Below are 16,825 nucleotides of genomic sequence, written 5' to 3'. Positions count from 1 at the left end.
GTAGGTAGATAGATAGATAGATAGGTAGATAGGTAGATAGATAGATAGATAGATAGGTAGATAGATAGATAGATAGGTAGATAGATAGATAGATCTGTGTGGGTAGGGGCGAATGCGTGCGAGTGCACTCCAACGCATGTATCACCTTATCCTCCTTTTTTCAAACGGAATCCATCAATTAATTGTCTTTTTGTTCTCCAGGCTGAAAATACGTATATCCTGGCTTTGGACGGAGATGTGAACTTCAAACCTCATGCGGTGCAACTCCTGGTGGACAGAATGAGGAAGAACAAGAAAGTGGGAGCTGCTTGTGGAAGAATTCACCCAACCGGATCAGGTATGCCGGGATGTTATAGGTTGCATGGAATCAAATATCTTGACTGTATTATAGGTCACTTTCCATTTTGGCCCAAGGTGTACACCCAACTGAAAGTTGTTTCACACAGAAAGTGCGTACTTTTGCTTACACTATGAAGACATTTTTATTTGAACATGACACCCCTGAAATAAATGAGTTAAAAAGATGGGGATTTGGGTGAATTCTTGCAATACATTTTAATAAGATGTAAAGCTGTGAAATCAGAACACGCTAGGGATATAAAAGGGACGTAAATATGTGCTGTAGTGGTAGGTACAAATCACTACTTGCTTTTTTATTGCAAGAGCATTGACGAGTAATGTTTTGCCGAAACAAATTCAACTCATAAAAAAACAGACAGTGTACCACCATCTGCATTTGCCATTCTTTAACCATTCTCTTTTGTTTCCGTTCAGGCCCTATGGTGTGGTACCAGATGTTCGAGTACGCTATCGGTCATTGGCTGCAGAAGGCTGCTGAGCACATGTTGGGCTGTGTCTTGTGTAGCCCCGGGTGTTTCAGTTTGTTCCGTGGATCCGCTCTGATGGACGACAATGTGATGAGGACCTATGCTACCCGCTCATCTGAGGCTCGACACTACTTGCAGTACGATCAGGGTAAGAAACTATAAATGGCTTGTGACCACTTTCTAAGTTTTACATTACCTATATCTCCGTGCTATTTAGATCTATTACAGAGGCTTGCTGCTTCGGTCTTGCCTGTTAGGGTCAATCCTAGCTGTGAGGATTATACCCGAGTAGATTGATGGAGATGCTTTGTGGAGTATTTTCTCCTCAGAAGAGTCAACCCATGTCTTTTGAGTGCAAGTCCGAGAGCCCATGCCTTACACCATACTCACTAATGTACAATATGGATACTGTTCACTTTGATGTGTAGAAGACTACTTGTGTTTGGAGATTACAGTGTATGCCTATGTGTGTTTGGGAGTGAATGTGTAGATATGTTGAGGTATGTAGAGTGTAAGTATAAATGTTTGATCCAATATGAATGGTCTTGTTTGCTTATTCTCACACCGTCTTAACCACCAGTCGGTCTTTCTCTCTTTCTCCAGGCGAAGACCGTTGGCTGTCCACCCTACTTCTTCAACAAGGATACAAAGTGGAATATTGTGCTGCGTCCGACGCCTTGACTCATTGCCCCGAAGCCTTCAAAGAGTTCTTCAACCAAAGACGTCGCTGGATTCCCTCTACCTTGGCCAATATCATGGACCTGCTACAATCTTTCCGACCAACTGTGCGAGCCAACGATAACATCTCTTACCTGTACATGGCATACCAGGTTTGTTTACTCTCTCTCTCTCTCTCTCTCTCTCTCTCTCTCTCTCTCTCTCTTTTTCTTTCTCTTTTTCCCCCTCTCTCTCTCTGTGTCTCTCATCTCTATTTTTCTCTCAATGTATGCCTGTCTATTTTTGCGTCTCTTTGTATCTATACATCCAAAGAAGTATATCTATTCTATTCCATTCTGCTTACAAAATTCCTTAACAAAGGTAATGTTATTCAATGGTGTTATGTTGCAGGTCTAAATAACATATCAGGTGTGTACTAGACAATAAAATTTGCTTTAATTGTTTGTATCAGAACATTCAAAGGCATGAGCAATCGCAAGTATGAAGTCATACCAGTAAATTACAGAAAACATGCAAGTAAAAAGGAGGGCGTAGGGCTTGATAAACTGATTTTTCACAGAATAAGAACACTATTACTTTAATCTGGTTTCTCTTACATGGACAAACAACTGTTGTCTAGACATTTAGTCCAGTACAAAAAGACTGATGTAGGTTAGACTCCTTGTCACATTGTCAGCCTTCCTTCAGACTACATCCTCTCGAGATTAGGGTAGAAAATAGTACGAGGAGATAAGCTGTGTGGGGACATAGATAGCATTGAGAAGGAAAACTCTTGGTGGAAAATAGACCAAGATATAAAAATGTTTACTAAAAACTATGGTCATCCCGTAAGGATTAAGATCTAATTTTACTTACCTCTTTTTTTTAAATTTTCTTCCAGGGTCTCCTGATGCTCTCTACAGTTCTGGGCCCGGCGACAATCATGCTTATGATGGCTGGTGCCATCAACCCAGTGTTGAGCATCAGTCTGTGGCAGTCATATATGCTGGTTGTTGGACCCGTCGCTCTGTACCTCATCCTGTGCTTCATCACCAAGTCGGAGACTCAACTGAACATAGCAGCCGTGCTGAGTGCGATTTACTCACTACTCATGATGGCCGTGGTGGTCGGAACAGTTGTTCAGGTGGCTGAGGACTCCATTGTCAGTCCCAACGCCATTTTCTTGTTCATGCTGATTGCGATTTTCATCACGTCTGCCGCTTTCCATCCTCAGGAGTTTTTGTGTCTGTTACCCGGAGCGTTGTACATGTTGGCCTTACCCTCTGCTTATGTGTTGCTGATGATCTACGCTATGTGTAACCTGAACGTCGTGTCGTGGGGAACCAGAGAAACGTCTGCTCTCGAGAGAAAGGCCCAGCTACGGCAGAGACTGACGCCTAAAAACAGCGGAGGTTTTTATGCTTGGATACACAGACAAGAAGAAGAGAGCGCTTGTTGTGGGCGGTTCTTCCGGAGTATCAGGCGTTTTTGTGGATCTGGAGGTCAAGATATCAACACAGAGATTCTTAGGCAGGTCATTGAGAAGCTGGACAAAGTTGAAGCTGGGATGAGAACTGTCACCACAGGAGGGACCTCAGCATTTGTTCACAACAGAAAGAGATCGTCATCCAGGTCCAGGCACTCTAAGAAATCCTCCAAGTCCCACATCAAAGACATTGAAGAGGAAGCAGACAATGGAGATGCCAGCTCTTCAATGTCAGAGAGTTTGTCAGAGGAAGAGATGTACCTTGAAGAAGATAGAGATGAGCTGATTAACCCCAAATGGTTGGACGACTCTTGCTTGAAGACTGGCGGTGTGCAGTACCTACCCATGAGAGAGATTGAGTTCTGGCAAAGATGTATCGCTAAATATCTGCACCCGATCAACCCAGACAAAGCAGTTGAGGCTAAAATCACCGTGGACTTGAAATCTATGAGAAACAACGTCGCCTTTGCCTTTTTCATGATGAATGCTTTCTGGATGGTAATTATCTTCATGTTGACAAGAGTCAAAGACAGGATCAGTCTCAAGATTCCCAAATTCGGCGGAGGTGAACTGTCTGTTGAGCCTTTGGGTCTGATTTTCTTGAGTGTCTTTGCCTTCATCCTCTTGCTGCAGTTTGCTGCTATGTTGAGGCACAGATACGGAACTCTGCTGCATATCTTAGCATCCACTGAGCTCAGGGTGGATAAGAAGAAGTTCAACCAGAAGCAGGCGATCAGAGATATCGTAGAGTATGCTATGAGGATGCAAAAGCTCACAGGTTTTGACGAGGATCTTACAGATCCAGATTACGAGTACATGAGCTCGTCAGAAAGCAGACCCACGAGCAATATGCCGAGCAATATGCATTCGTCGTCCATAAACTGCATGTCATCCAGATCTCTTGGCATGGAGGATAGTGACGTACCCATACAGCCGGTCAGCGAGTCGCCGTACTCTCTCATGCTGGACAACCCTGCGTTCACGGGAGATAATGCTTCGACACCCAAACCTTCAGGTTCACAGTCAGCTGATGAGGCCCTAAAGGGAGACGATGATGAGAAAACCCCGCAACCCAAAAAGAAAGGAAAGAGCTCTAAGCTAGGCCGGAGCAAATCTACCATGGTGGATAAAAATAATACCTTGAGGCGCCAGTTCGAGAAAAGATACAAGAGAATGTTGCGTAACCATTCTGCAGAGACTGGTGCAGACCCAGACTTCGACCCCTTTGTCAGTAGATCTCTGCGCGAGACCAGAAGACCTAGAAAGCGGGAATCAATGGAAGAAGTCGTTGCCAGATTCAACAATTTCAACAGATGACCAGTTAAACAATTAGGGTGATTTAGCCTTCACTTGACCCCCAGTTGCACAAGCAAAAGCTCAGATGCCTGTTCAAGAAATTTTATTTAAATTTTGATATTTTATTTTTTCCATAAAGGCTGCACATTGGCAAACAAAAATACTTATCGCAACTGCACCCACAGTATGAACATGATGTTAAATGTCATCAGTAATCTGCTCTCAGATGCCCAGTAGCTTCATAAAACACGATTGCCATAAATTGCATCCCTTGTTCATTTCAAGAATTCTCCATCTGAGTCATGTTTTACCCATTGGGCAAAACTGAGGTTTGGACTCTCGGTCCCTGGATTTCAAGTAGGTGCAATAATAACGTCGATGCGATTGACAGTACGGGGAATTCATAAAAAGGTTCAAAGCAAAACGTTAATTTGACTCATTTGAGTAGTTTTCTTTCTGCAGCAATCGTCTGAAAAAAAGCCTCCCGCGACATGAGAAAACAACCGAATGAGTTGTAATTTCACTTAATATGAGATTGGATGAAAAGTCTCTAGTGTCGCCTGTTACTGTTTGGTCTAACTGCCTAAACCACAAGTGGATACTGAAATCCAGTGTTGTTCTCGCAGGATCTAAGTTACAAAACCTGTGAGGAATGGTTACCAAATATCTTGTTTAAAATGTTTCTGATGAATATTGAACCTTTGATAGACACCCATTATGCTATGAATATTTTTTTTCTATGTTGCCAAAAGTGAACATCTGTTGAAGAAACAGTCTTCAATTTAAAGCAAAAAAGTAAGCCTTCAAAGTTTGCTTTTTTGTTTATGGCGTACCTTTTGGAGTTTTTGTGCCTGCAATATCTGTTGACTTTTGTAATTTCATGTCGTACTGCTGGTTTGAATTGAAAATTGCAAAGACTGAAGTGTGAAAGAAAAAAGTGTGGATGATTATGTGAAGGAGCTGTAAGACGAGTAAACAGTTTGTCAGAAATACGAGAAACAATGAATGTGTGATAAGAGAGAATGAACCATGTAGGACAAGACGAGGATGAGAAATGTATTTCTAGAATGTCTGTGTTTGGGAGCGACAGTGAGAGAGAGACAGAGAGAGAGAGAGAGAGAGAGAGAGAGAGAGAGAGAGAGAGAGAGAGAGAGAGAGAGAGAGGTGATTTTCCGGTGCAGACTCGCACTACATGTAGTAGTATTTGTATGATTGTTCTATGGATTAACGGAATTTCTATTTCTGACACAGCAGCGTGCCATGTTTTATTAGAATGATTGCGCGTTGAAAAGAGGGTTCTTCGATTTGAAATGCTATCAAGCAGCTTGGTTTCAAAACTATATTTATCAAACGCAATAAACGCTCAAAAAAGACGAGAGAGCTTTACTAGTTATGATATTCAATATATAATGGAACTGGGGGTCCTTTAGGAATGCAGCTTCTGACAAATTGAATTAGAAATATAACTATCATGAAGAAAATGTGTATTTATTTTATTCCCTTTGTTACTTCAACGCACAAAAAAGAATCTGCTATCTGAATGTTGAGCTTTGTTATCAAAGTTGCGACGTTACAAAAGAAGTTAACCGTTGAAGGAAAATAATATTCTCTGCGTTAATTTGTATACACTAACTTCTACATACTCAGTTTTTCATCGACCGCCATCTTTGTCTAAGATGTGTCGAAAAATCGATGTAAAAGATTATCCTACTTTTTCTTTTTATCCATCAATGTTCTACATACTCACTTATCCCTTCTACTCTGTATCAAGGGACTTGAAGCTCTCTATTTTGGTCGCTTCTGTCTAATTTTTCATTGGTGCTCCTCTCTCAAATGTCTCGATTGAACTGTTTACTATCGGTTTTATCTTTTGATATTAACACTCAACTTTGTTGATGTCAGATGTACTTAACTTTTCCATTCTATTTAATTTTGTCATGGCTACGCATTTGTGATTTGTTTGGTTTGTTTTCCCGTCTTTTTTAATTGTAAATATTGGTGAGAACGAATGTTGATGATCTGACAGTAAAGAGAGATACTGTAGTGTGTTTTGTTGTGAGGATTTTTTCTGTTGTTGTTTATTTTGCATTTTGAATAATATGTCATTCCTTTGGGAAAACATGTGGTTGTGTTGTATGATGTTATCAAATTCTACCTTGATGACATTTTTTTTTCAGGTGAATGTAAGGACAGTTGATAGGCAATCTCATTATTTTTCTTTTCATGTTACAGCGTCTACGGTTGTTGTTGTTTTTTTTTCTTGTGAAGAATGTTTTAGCTTTATGTTTCACTTCTGTTGCTACTGGTGTAGGCCTATTCTTTTTTTAAATTCTTTTTAAAGTAATAATTCTCTTCTTGCGTTTCTCATTGGTGAGTCCATTTGTTTCTGTTACTAGGTTTAAGGGGATTTGATTCATGTATGTCTGATTTGTGATTTAGTAGAAACAGATTGTTTTATTTTTACTTTAATGGTTTTTATGTTTTCTGTTGCTTTTGTGATTGACAAGTGAATGCAAGCTATGTATAGCAGTAAATGGTGAAACCGTGAATGGGAGTGCAAGTCTGTAAATCAGGCTGGTGTGCAAACGTATGATAAGTGTCTGATACCATCTATGTTTCGCTGCTTTCTATGTTTCGAAATCCTATGATAATATTATGTAACTGTTATTTCAAAGGAAAACAACTTCCCCAAGTCTTGTGATGATAACACGACATTCCGTTTATAGGACGGTTCCTGACAGGTTCATGTACACCTGACTAATGTCTTTATTTCTGTGTACAATCAAAACTATCCTCTACTCTGTGTATGCAACGCACAATAAAAGTATTTTGAATTAAACAATTTGTTTTTTATTTTTATTTTTTCCATGTTCTTTGTACACATTTATTTATTCCAACTGGCCGCTTTGTATTCGTTGATTACCTACTAATCTACCACGCGAAGCAAAGTTTGGAGTTGAAAAACAGACTTGAGTTTATGATATCGTTGACTGTGAACTGTCATCGTAGTTGCTCTCTGCTCTATAAAAAGAACTTCGCTGCGCTGACATGCACAGTAGGTGCCCAGATGGAGGGCAAAACACCAGTCCTGTTACAGTTGAGTTCTTGCGCAACCTTTCCCTCTTTGTCCTTCTTCTGATCCCATAATGAGGTATTGGGATGAATGGTGCTCTCCATAGTGACCCAGAATTACCCATGAGAGCACAGTTTTTTAAATATTATATAACAAAGCATAGAGTCCAAATTTTCTGTCTTTTGCTGCCTCTAACCTGGTGTTTTGTTGGCGTGGAGAGGGGTGAGAGGTGTTCCAACTGAACATCATTTATCTAGTAGAGAGCTCAAAAGAAAGGCTAATTTGGAACTTGATATGAAGTTCTTGAACTGATTGGATATAAATTGTTGTTGTTGTTGTTGTTGTTGTTGTTGTTGTTGTTGTTGTTGTTGTTGTTGTTGTTGTTGTTGTTGTTGTTGTTGTTACTGTTGTTGTTGTTGTCGATACTTTTTAAAAATAAATATAAATAAAAATCTAAATTGTGAAGTTTGCCTTGTCATATCGTCTTTGTTTTCTCTCTTTGGAGAAATGAAGTTCCTCAAAATTACCTGTCTGTGTTGGTAGTGTGCTTAGTTAACACACACGACACGCAAAGGGGAAAAGGTGACTAGCTGGAAAATGAACACATCACGGTAAGTTGGCCACTTGGGTCGGGGACACAACAGAAGGAAATAAAGGTAAATGGATAAAGTCGAGCGGGAGACTGTATTGCTGGATGGTGTATTGGTATCAGCAGATGCTGGAGGGGGGGTGAAGAAGGGGGTATAACCGAAACACAGCGACATCCTGCATAGAAAGGGAAAAGGCCTTGACGAAGCCGCTCTTGCTCACTCTTTCTCACTCCCTTTGTCCCTACTTTAATCATTTACAAGCCTGCATACATACAAATACACAGACATACACACACGCACAAATATAAATGCACACACACACACACACACACACACACACACACACACACACACACACACACATACATACATACATACATACACACATACATACATACATACATACATACATACATACAAACCAACTACTTTTAAAACATTTGGATAGTTTCAAATGTTAAAGTACAACCAAACTTAAACGTTATACCTCCTACTCTTTCCTCGATCGAACTTATGATAATTTGCTTCTCTGACTTTCTTCCGTTCTCCATGGCTGCCACTTACTCCGTACCGGATAACCTTTGTCTCTAAAACAACCCTCTCTACAAAGACGGGGCAATTGTGCTCATTATTACAGCCCGAGAGATCGATACTAGCAATTATTGAGGATTGATTTTCAGATATGCGATAGGAAATCGATATAAAGCACTCCACTTTGGGACGTTTAGATGTTAGGAAAAGGGGGCAGGTTGGCTTATAGAGTGTGCCCTCGATGTTACGTATCGATGTATAAAACCGAGCAATGGCGTCGTTTGAAACACAGTGAGGGGAGAAGGAGGTAAGCTGAACTTGTCTCCTCCTTTCACTCCTGTATAAAAAACATCCTTCCCAGTCTACGCGTAATATTATATGGATGTTGGCTGCGGCGCTGTCAAGAATGGGTTTTTTGTTGTTGTTGTTGTTTTTTTGGGGTTTTTTTTTTTGTTTGGGGGGGGGGGGGGGTGGTAGTTTCTCACATGAAGAGGTGGCCCATCTTATAGCGCACACCTCGCCCTTTTCTTTTCCAGACGGCCTCTGTTATGCTTTGATCATTGTGGTAATTTCGTACTACTTCCTTTTTCAGGGCGCGGCTATTTGACAATACTTAATATTTCATAAACTTTTGTAATAATTCAATCTACAGATTGTATCTTAGACAAACGGGGTTGAAGCAGTGCATCACAAGTTAAATTTTCTTTCTCTAGTCTACGCACAATATTCCGTAGTCAACGTTCATTAATTTAAAAGTTATCTTTGAGCTGCGTGTGTTTTGGGGTTGTTTTGTTTTGTTTTGCTCTTATCTCTTTTGTTTCTTGTTCGGTTTTAGTAAGATTAACCTCATTGCTTTGCTTCGTATCCACACCTTTCATAAAGGCCGTTTTGCAAATACGAGACAAGAATGGGCAGCACTGGTAATCGACCTTGCTTTTCCACAACGTTCAGCCGCTCTAAGAGGGGTGAATATCAACCCCCTAAAAGACACCAAAAACTTTTCCAGTGTGGCTTACCCTTCATCCATAAACGTCCCTTCTGTACTCAACGACCACTCGCTCACAGGCTCATTGATAATTTTCAGCTGTTCGTGGATTCCATTTCGACCAGTGTAAATGTTTTACTCCACAGCCGTACGTTTGTTCGACTCCGACAAAGGCGTTCCGTGTGCACACTCATTAATGAACTCTTAAAAAATACTCCTTCATCTAGGAGGGCTTAAAACGAGCAACTGCTCTTTCATGGCAATCATGTAATGCGTGATACCACGCAGACTCGAAGAGGTCTCGGTCTCCCTCGAGACACACCGCACATTTGTTTCCTTTGAATAGTCTTCTAAATAGGACTCTCGTGTAAACAAGTTGATTTTTTCATATTGGAAAAGCTTGCTCAGTAAAGCGTATCAGTATAAAAGATTTGTTGTAATCTCATAGATATGATTTTCTTTAAATCGATAAGACCAGCATTGATCATTTTGTCTTATCACAAAAGTGTACACTCTATGTTGCAAAAAAGAAGCCATTATGCTTTTGTATAGGCTAAAGCTCTGTAACAAAAAAAAAGCGTTCTTTATGCAGGAACCGTGTTTGCATTTATGATACAGAACGTCGTCTCTATGCAGGAATGGTAGAACGGGCAGTACCCGTTTACTTCAGACTTCAGAAAAAGATATTTAATACTGTCGCCGACTGCGTGCACATAGAATATCAGTGTGTGATTCCCCGTTGTGAGGAATTAGCGCTCTGAGACGGCTGTCTGCTGTGCTTGTGGTGTGTTCATACCCAGTGTGCTATCGTAAGCAAAAATGTTATATTTTCTAAAAATACTTGTCCTTTTGTCTATCTGTCTTGTTAATTCCTTCCAAGTCAATAAGTACATGTGTTTGTCTGTCTATCTTTTTCTAATACAGTTTCTGTTGTCTACGCCCATGTCTACCCATAAATTATGCTAGTTATCTCTTTTACAGACGTCTGCATAGACAGGTCCATTGATCTCCCGATAAATATCACGCACAATATATACTAAAATATGCATGTGTGCGTGTGTGCGTATTCATGTGCGCATGTGTGTATATACTGTAATATCTGTATGTGTGTGTATGTGCATATGTCTGGCTGTCACAATTGTCTTTCTATCTAATGGTCTACGTGTTACTTTTCTATATTTCAAAAAAGATGGTGTCTGTATGCCTTTCTTTACATGCTGTACAGACTTGCTAATCATCGAGATGAAAGTCACTGCATTTTTTTCTTCGCAAGTATGACCCAGGGGTATAATACGGATCAAATATTTAATTATGGATCACCTTAGTTATTTCATCGAAATATATCGAATCCTGTTTACGATTGATAAGTAAACACCAAAAGGAAAAACCAAAGTCTAGATTAATGTGAATGCCAAAAAAGGAAGCGGACCATAGTCATTACAACTAATGTAATGTTATCAAAGTCCACAAACACCCAGTGCTATAAAGGGTGGCGATAACAGACTAAGAGTTGTATTGTATTTGTTTTGTTTTGTTTTTTCGTGGGGGGGGGGGGAGATAGTGTGACACTGACACGGAAACGGAAACATACAAACCTTGAAACCATATTTTTACTCTCTCTCTCTCTCTCTCTCTCTCTCTCACACACACACACACACACACACACACACACACACACACACACACACACACACACACATACACACACACTCTCTCTCTTTCTCTCTCTCTTTCTCTCTCTCTCTCTCTCTCTCTTTCTCTCTCTCTCTGTCTCTCTCTCTCTCTCTCTCTCTCTCTCTCTCTCTCTCTCTCTCTCTCTCTCTCTCTCTCTCTCTCTCTCTCTCTCTCTCTCTCTCTGAAGGGCTTAACACGTAACAGCACCTGCCTTGATTTCTCCGTTAGGTCAGTTTAATCCTACAATATTCAACAAGGCAATTTAAACGTTTTACGAGTTTACAAGATCCGCTAAATCTGCGTCTTCACACTCCCAGTCTTTGGCGACGACAAATAAACATGGTGTGAACAAGGTGATCCGAACTCTCCACTTGAGCGCCTGTAAACAACTTCGGAGAGGTGGCTCTTATCATTGTCGAGAGTGTAGAATTTCCTGAGAGGAGATTTATTTGAGAGCGGATACATTCTGTCTTCAGGGTTGACAACAGTATGGCACAAGCAATCAGGGCAGGGAAACATTGTGTCGGTGATGTAATGTTCTTCCCGTAACAAGCAAAGGACGTGAGTTCGATTCCAGAGTTTGTAAGATAGTTTTAGAGGTGAAAATAACGTTTTTTGTTACTTGTGAACGAAAAGAGAGCAGTGAAAGAATCTGCTCATCGGCTCACCGAAGGGTAAACGTTAGTTGGACACTATACAATGACGCTGTTGGTTTGTTTGTGTGTTGTTGTTTTTATTACTGATGAGTACAAAGAGAGCGGTGAAAGAATCTGCTCACCGCGGAAGCGGTCTTTTTATTTATTTATTTTATATAATATATAATTTCCCCATTCAGTCGCCGCTCGGCGTCATTATCACTGACTGTACTATTAACTATCAAAAGTTTTTGTTTAAACACTTTCATTTACACGAGGTTGTTTTTTTTTTAAATCTCCTTTGAAACATTTTCATTGTCTTTTCTACCAAATCCCCTTATTTGTCCCCCTTTTTGTGCTTTTTGTTATGGGTTTGTATCGAGCCGCTTTTTTGTGTACGGTTTTTAATCTAACCTGCTTTTATAATGTGAAACTTTATCATCTTAACAAAGCAAACTAGGAAATGAGTTTTCTAAAGAAATACTTGGACTCATTTTTAAAGATTTGTTGTCCAATGACAGGTTTATTGATTGAAAATAAAATGCAACACAGGCGGGGGGGGGGGGGCTGAAGGGGTGATCTTACATGTCTTGAGAAGGTCTGGATTCTGGTGAGGTGTGGGGGGGGGGGCGGGGAGGGGGAGATATGCTTAAAATCGGATATAATCCACTTTTAGGATAGGCGCAAAGAATAAAGATTAGAGATTTTAGCGTTTGTATAAATGGTCTGCTGAAACAGAATATTGACAAAAAGTGCATTGCCACAATAGGAGCGACATTTCACCACACAGGAAAAAAACTGACACGCGCTTTAGTCTTAGTTGTTTCATTCCTACAAATAACCAAGCATCTAATATTTAAAGGGTGAAGTTGTACATGTTACTAGCAGGCTGAAGCTAAGCTTAGTAAGATTGAAATTTAGTAGAAGGGGAAATCAAGCGTTTAAAATTTGTAACACGCTTCTGTTAAGCTGCCACCACATCATTAATGTTTTTGTTTGTTGTTGGTTTTTTGTTGTTGTTTTTTTTACAATTGAATTCAAACAAGTTAGAAATACCCTAACAAGTAATACCACACCCCTTCTCTTTCTCTGCCACCACCCTTGTTTACTGAAATGAATGGCTGCTACCCTTGTTCCACGCGTCTTCAAAGCTGTCGGTCAACTTCATAAAGAGAAACGTGGAGTGCTCGGAAATCAAACGAGGTATGATGCTTTCCTGCCCTATCGTAATAATGTATATGAAATGTCTTTTTAAAAGCCTCTGTTGAAAAAAGAGTGATTCTTTTAAAAGGGGTTTTTTTTGGAGCCCCTCCACCCTCCCCCCCCCCCCCCCCCCAATTTTAGACAAACACAAACACCAACCCTAATTCGCAAACTGAAACACACACACACACACACACACACACACACACACACACACACACACACACACACACACACACACACACACACACACACATATATATATATATATATATATATATATATATATATATATATATATATATATATATATACATACAGCCGACTGTCTCCATCCTAATGACCCAGACGTGAACTCTGAACCCCGTTGAAGGTCGATCAAGCAGTTTATCGAGCACTTCATCGGGTAAATAATTGACTTGTCTCGCATGACAGGCTCGATTGCCAGGTCCACCTAACCAAAGATACTGCCTTCGGTCCCAGTGAAGCCTTAATTCAACAAGAAAAAGTAGACACAGGACAAAGCTAAAAAGGTAAACTGCCTAGGAACTATAGGAGATAGACCTAGCATTCTTAATTCAACCTAAGAAACAGCAAACAGAACAGAAGCTATAAATTGGTCTGAATTTTATTTTTGTGGGAGGAGTTTGGGGATTGTTTTTGTTGTTGTTGTTGCTGTTGTTGTTGTTTTTGTTTTTGTTGTTGTTGTTGTTGTTGTTGTTGTTGCTCTCCCTTTTTTGTTTATTTTAATGGGGGAAAAAACAACAACACAAGGGTATAAACACAAACCCACTCCTCTGTATGCACACGAAACGTAAGCAGGTTGGGGGGCTCTCGTGGCCTAGAGGTTAAGTTGTTGGCCTCTCATTCAGAGGTCCCGGGTTCGAATCTGGGTAGCGACCGAAAAATTTCCTTTTCTAAAATTGTCTCCTTTCACCTCCTTTCCTGCTCTCTAACAATGTTCTGTCGTCTGCTTCCGTTTCCTCTTTCTGCCCCCGCCCCCTCACCTCCTTTGCCCCCTCCTCTGGGATCCTGACTCTTTCTGCAGCTTTTCTACCGCTACTCCTTGGCTCCTTCTTACTGCTATCTTTCAGCCACACCCCTGATCTTTTGGTTGGAAAGATCTACACCTAGTCTTCTCGGACAAGGGCGAAAAATCTCGGAGGGCCCGTGTGCAAGTTGCACACGTTTAAGTTCCCTTGGTGGTCCAAAATCGATAAGAGTAGGCTTCGGCAGCCACCTGGGCAAAATTCAAAATTTCGTACCAACTGAACATATTAGGCGTGTCCCGCGCGCTCATATGACCTTTATGCATTTGCGAGCGCCGTAAAACACTTACCAAAAAAAAAAAAAAAAGTAAACAGCTTCAAGGACTCTAACTCCCCTCCCAGCCCAAATTTATCAATACGCTTAATGTGTCTTACCTACCACCTGGATAGCTTCCCCTGAAGGCACAGTGAGATATTGTCTTTTTATTAGATAAAAATGCCTTTAGAATCATGCAGGTTTGCCTGCAATGGGTGATTATTATAAAAGGAAGTCGGTAATGTTTCTTGGTGTTCTGTGGTCTGCTGGGGTAATAATAGATGTAAACCGCATATTATAGCATGCGGTAGAGCATGGACATGCGCTATAAAAATGCAAATATCAAAGGACCCTTCCAACAGCTATATAGCACTAAGATCGTTTACCGTGTACAGCATTAAATGGGGTGTATACATATTCGAATTAACAAAATATGATCGGAAAGGGTAACATATCTGGCAGATTGATGTTGTCAAAATACTTCTCGAATGATCGACATTCTGCCTTGTCTATTTTTTTGGTGAAGACACTGTTAGACTATTGTCTCACTTCTAAATGAATTTATCATCAATCTAACAATCTTCCCATTAAAGGTGCAACTACTCAAAAAGCCAGACAAGTCTCTTGGACCTTAGCAACAACGAAATAAACAACTCCGACTCGCTCGTGCATGTCATTTTATTGTTCTTCATGTGCAACACCCCTTGAGAGCTATTCGATTCTTGTGCTGTTTTGACACGGTCAGAAAAAAGAAAGAAATTAAACTTCCCTTTAGTTCAGTGATATAAACCAAGCCATGACAGCCGTCGCCATTACTTAAGTTCTGCACCCACAAAAAATCAATGTTCGGACAAATGGGCACCCCACATTTACGTCTCTGATCTGCCTCGCCTCGCACGACTTGCGAACAACAGTCTGGAACTTCGCCGTTGTTCTAGCCCTCCCTTCCCCCCTCGACTTATATGTCTGTCCACTTGTCCACTCGTTCGTTTGTGTCTGACCAGCCGTGAGAAGCTTGAAGAGAGCAAATGATATAGGGAACTGTCCTCGAGACAATAAGTGCTACCCAGTGGAGAAGCTATTCTCAGAGTATATTCAGACCTTCAGCCTTCTTTATAAATAAAAGTGCCTCACAATAGAGCTGTAAGTGCAAACAATTGCTAAGAAAAACCAGAGATCGGATCATTTACCGTGTTTTTCTTTGGTGGTTCTACAAGAATATGCTCTTGACTTATAAGAGAGGAGTTACTGCAGTGATGGTAAGAATGTGATGTGGATGTTGTTGTTTTTCAAGGGCAGGCTTGCATGTTTGTTGGTACTCTTTGTATTTAAATCCCTTGTTTTGATGGGTAGGGATTATTCGTAGAGTCTAAGGGAGTGGGAGTGGTGTAGTTTTTGCTTTTGCTTTTTGTTTTGTTTTGTTTTGTTTTTGTTCCATTTGTATAGGGGGGGTGGGTACGCATAAATATTATAGGCTACCTTCATAACAACAAATACAACTCTTCAAATAAATAGGGTGGTTATCTAGAGAGTGCCAGTGATAAGTCCTTGTTCTTAACTGTTCTTTTGTTGCGTGTGTCGGAGTGCTGTAACTTCTTCCTCCACCAGTAATGGGATGATACTGAATCGATTCCTTGGTCATTGGCTCAACCCAACAATCAATTAACCGATCAAACGAAAAAGCACATTGATATCTTCAAGTCTTTGTAAAAAAAAACAACCTTAGTCTTTAGCTTCAGAAGATTCTGGTCGCTGTTTCTCAACGCGGACAAAAATAGACCAATAAAGAGTTGGAAGCGATGGCTAAGCGGGGAAATGTTACGCTTTAGAAATAACGACAAAACATCACCCCAACATGTATTCCAACTTTCTGGATATCTGATTTGTTAACTAAATTGTGGAAAAAATTATCTCGTTTCCATCTACTGAGTTGATATTTTGTTGCTTGTAGACTGCATTCATTTCCAAATGGCATGATTTTACAATTTCTGAGGGCTTAGTTTGGATGGTTTTGACAAAATTAGAACGCCAACATTTAGCGACCTCCTGCTACTTCTGCCCCCTTCAAAGAACAACAATAAATTTTGAAAATGCCTACAGTGGGTAAGCTTGAAGTTACATTTGTAACACACGGGGGACTTTCACAATGCAAAAGTAAAGAGGTACATTTAATTAATGAAAATTATTTAACAGATAGGGGTGGAAACTTTACGATTGGACCCTGCTGAAAGGATTAGTTATTACAAGAAATACTGAAACAGAAAGTACGAATCATGTATTGAATTTGAGACAATTGTTGCAATATTCTAGGGAGTGCCATTACTAACTTTTAAATGTGTGGTGGTGAAAGTAAAGGGCCTTCCCGTTCAGATAGCCTTAGCCTTCATACACGAAAAGAGACAAGATCAGCGTTATCTGACCATATTTTGTCTTTATTATTAAGTCAGTATTTTTTTTCCCTTTCTCTTTTACACAGAGAGCCGCCCCTATGCTTTTGTTGGTTTATTTAAAATAACAACTGTATGGTTTGATCTCCATTCTGACTACTCTAAGGTATCCCCCC

At 40.3% G+C, this 16,825-nt stretch overlaps 2 protein-coding genes across 2 annotated transcripts in view; both read left to right on the top strand.

Annotated features, from left to right (window-relative positions):
* LOC101864665 (chitin synthase chs-2) overlaps positions 1-7,105 on the top strand; it is a gene marked incomplete in the record, with an annotated part of 76,643 nt that extends 69,538 nt beyond the window's left edge. The window contains 4 exon segments of the mRNA XM_013085801.2: positions 202-337; positions 775-975; positions 1,431-1,657; positions 2,386-7,105. Coding sequence (XP_012941255.1) covers positions 202-337; positions 775-975; positions 1,431-1,657; positions 2,386-4,287 — 2,466 coding nt within the window.
* Positions 7,106-15,235: 8,130 nt separating this feature from the next.
* The window catches only part of LOC106012541, a gene marked incomplete at its 3' end in the record, with an annotated part of 19,015 nt that continues 17,425 nt past the window's right edge, over positions 15,236-16,825 (top strand). The window contains 1 exon segment of the mRNA XM_035971312.1: positions 15,236-15,521.

Source organism: Aplysia californica, unplaced genomic scaffold, assembly GCF_000002075.1.
Source record: "Aplysia californica isolate F4 #8 unplaced genomic scaffold, AplCal3.0 scaffold00016, whole genome shotgun sequence".
Taxonomy (NCBI): domain Eukaryota; kingdom Metazoa; phylum Mollusca; class Gastropoda; order Aplysiida; family Aplysiidae; genus Aplysia; species Aplysia californica.
Note: the sequence above shows the minus strand (reverse complement) of the source record. Positions and strands in the feature narration are given on the sequence as shown.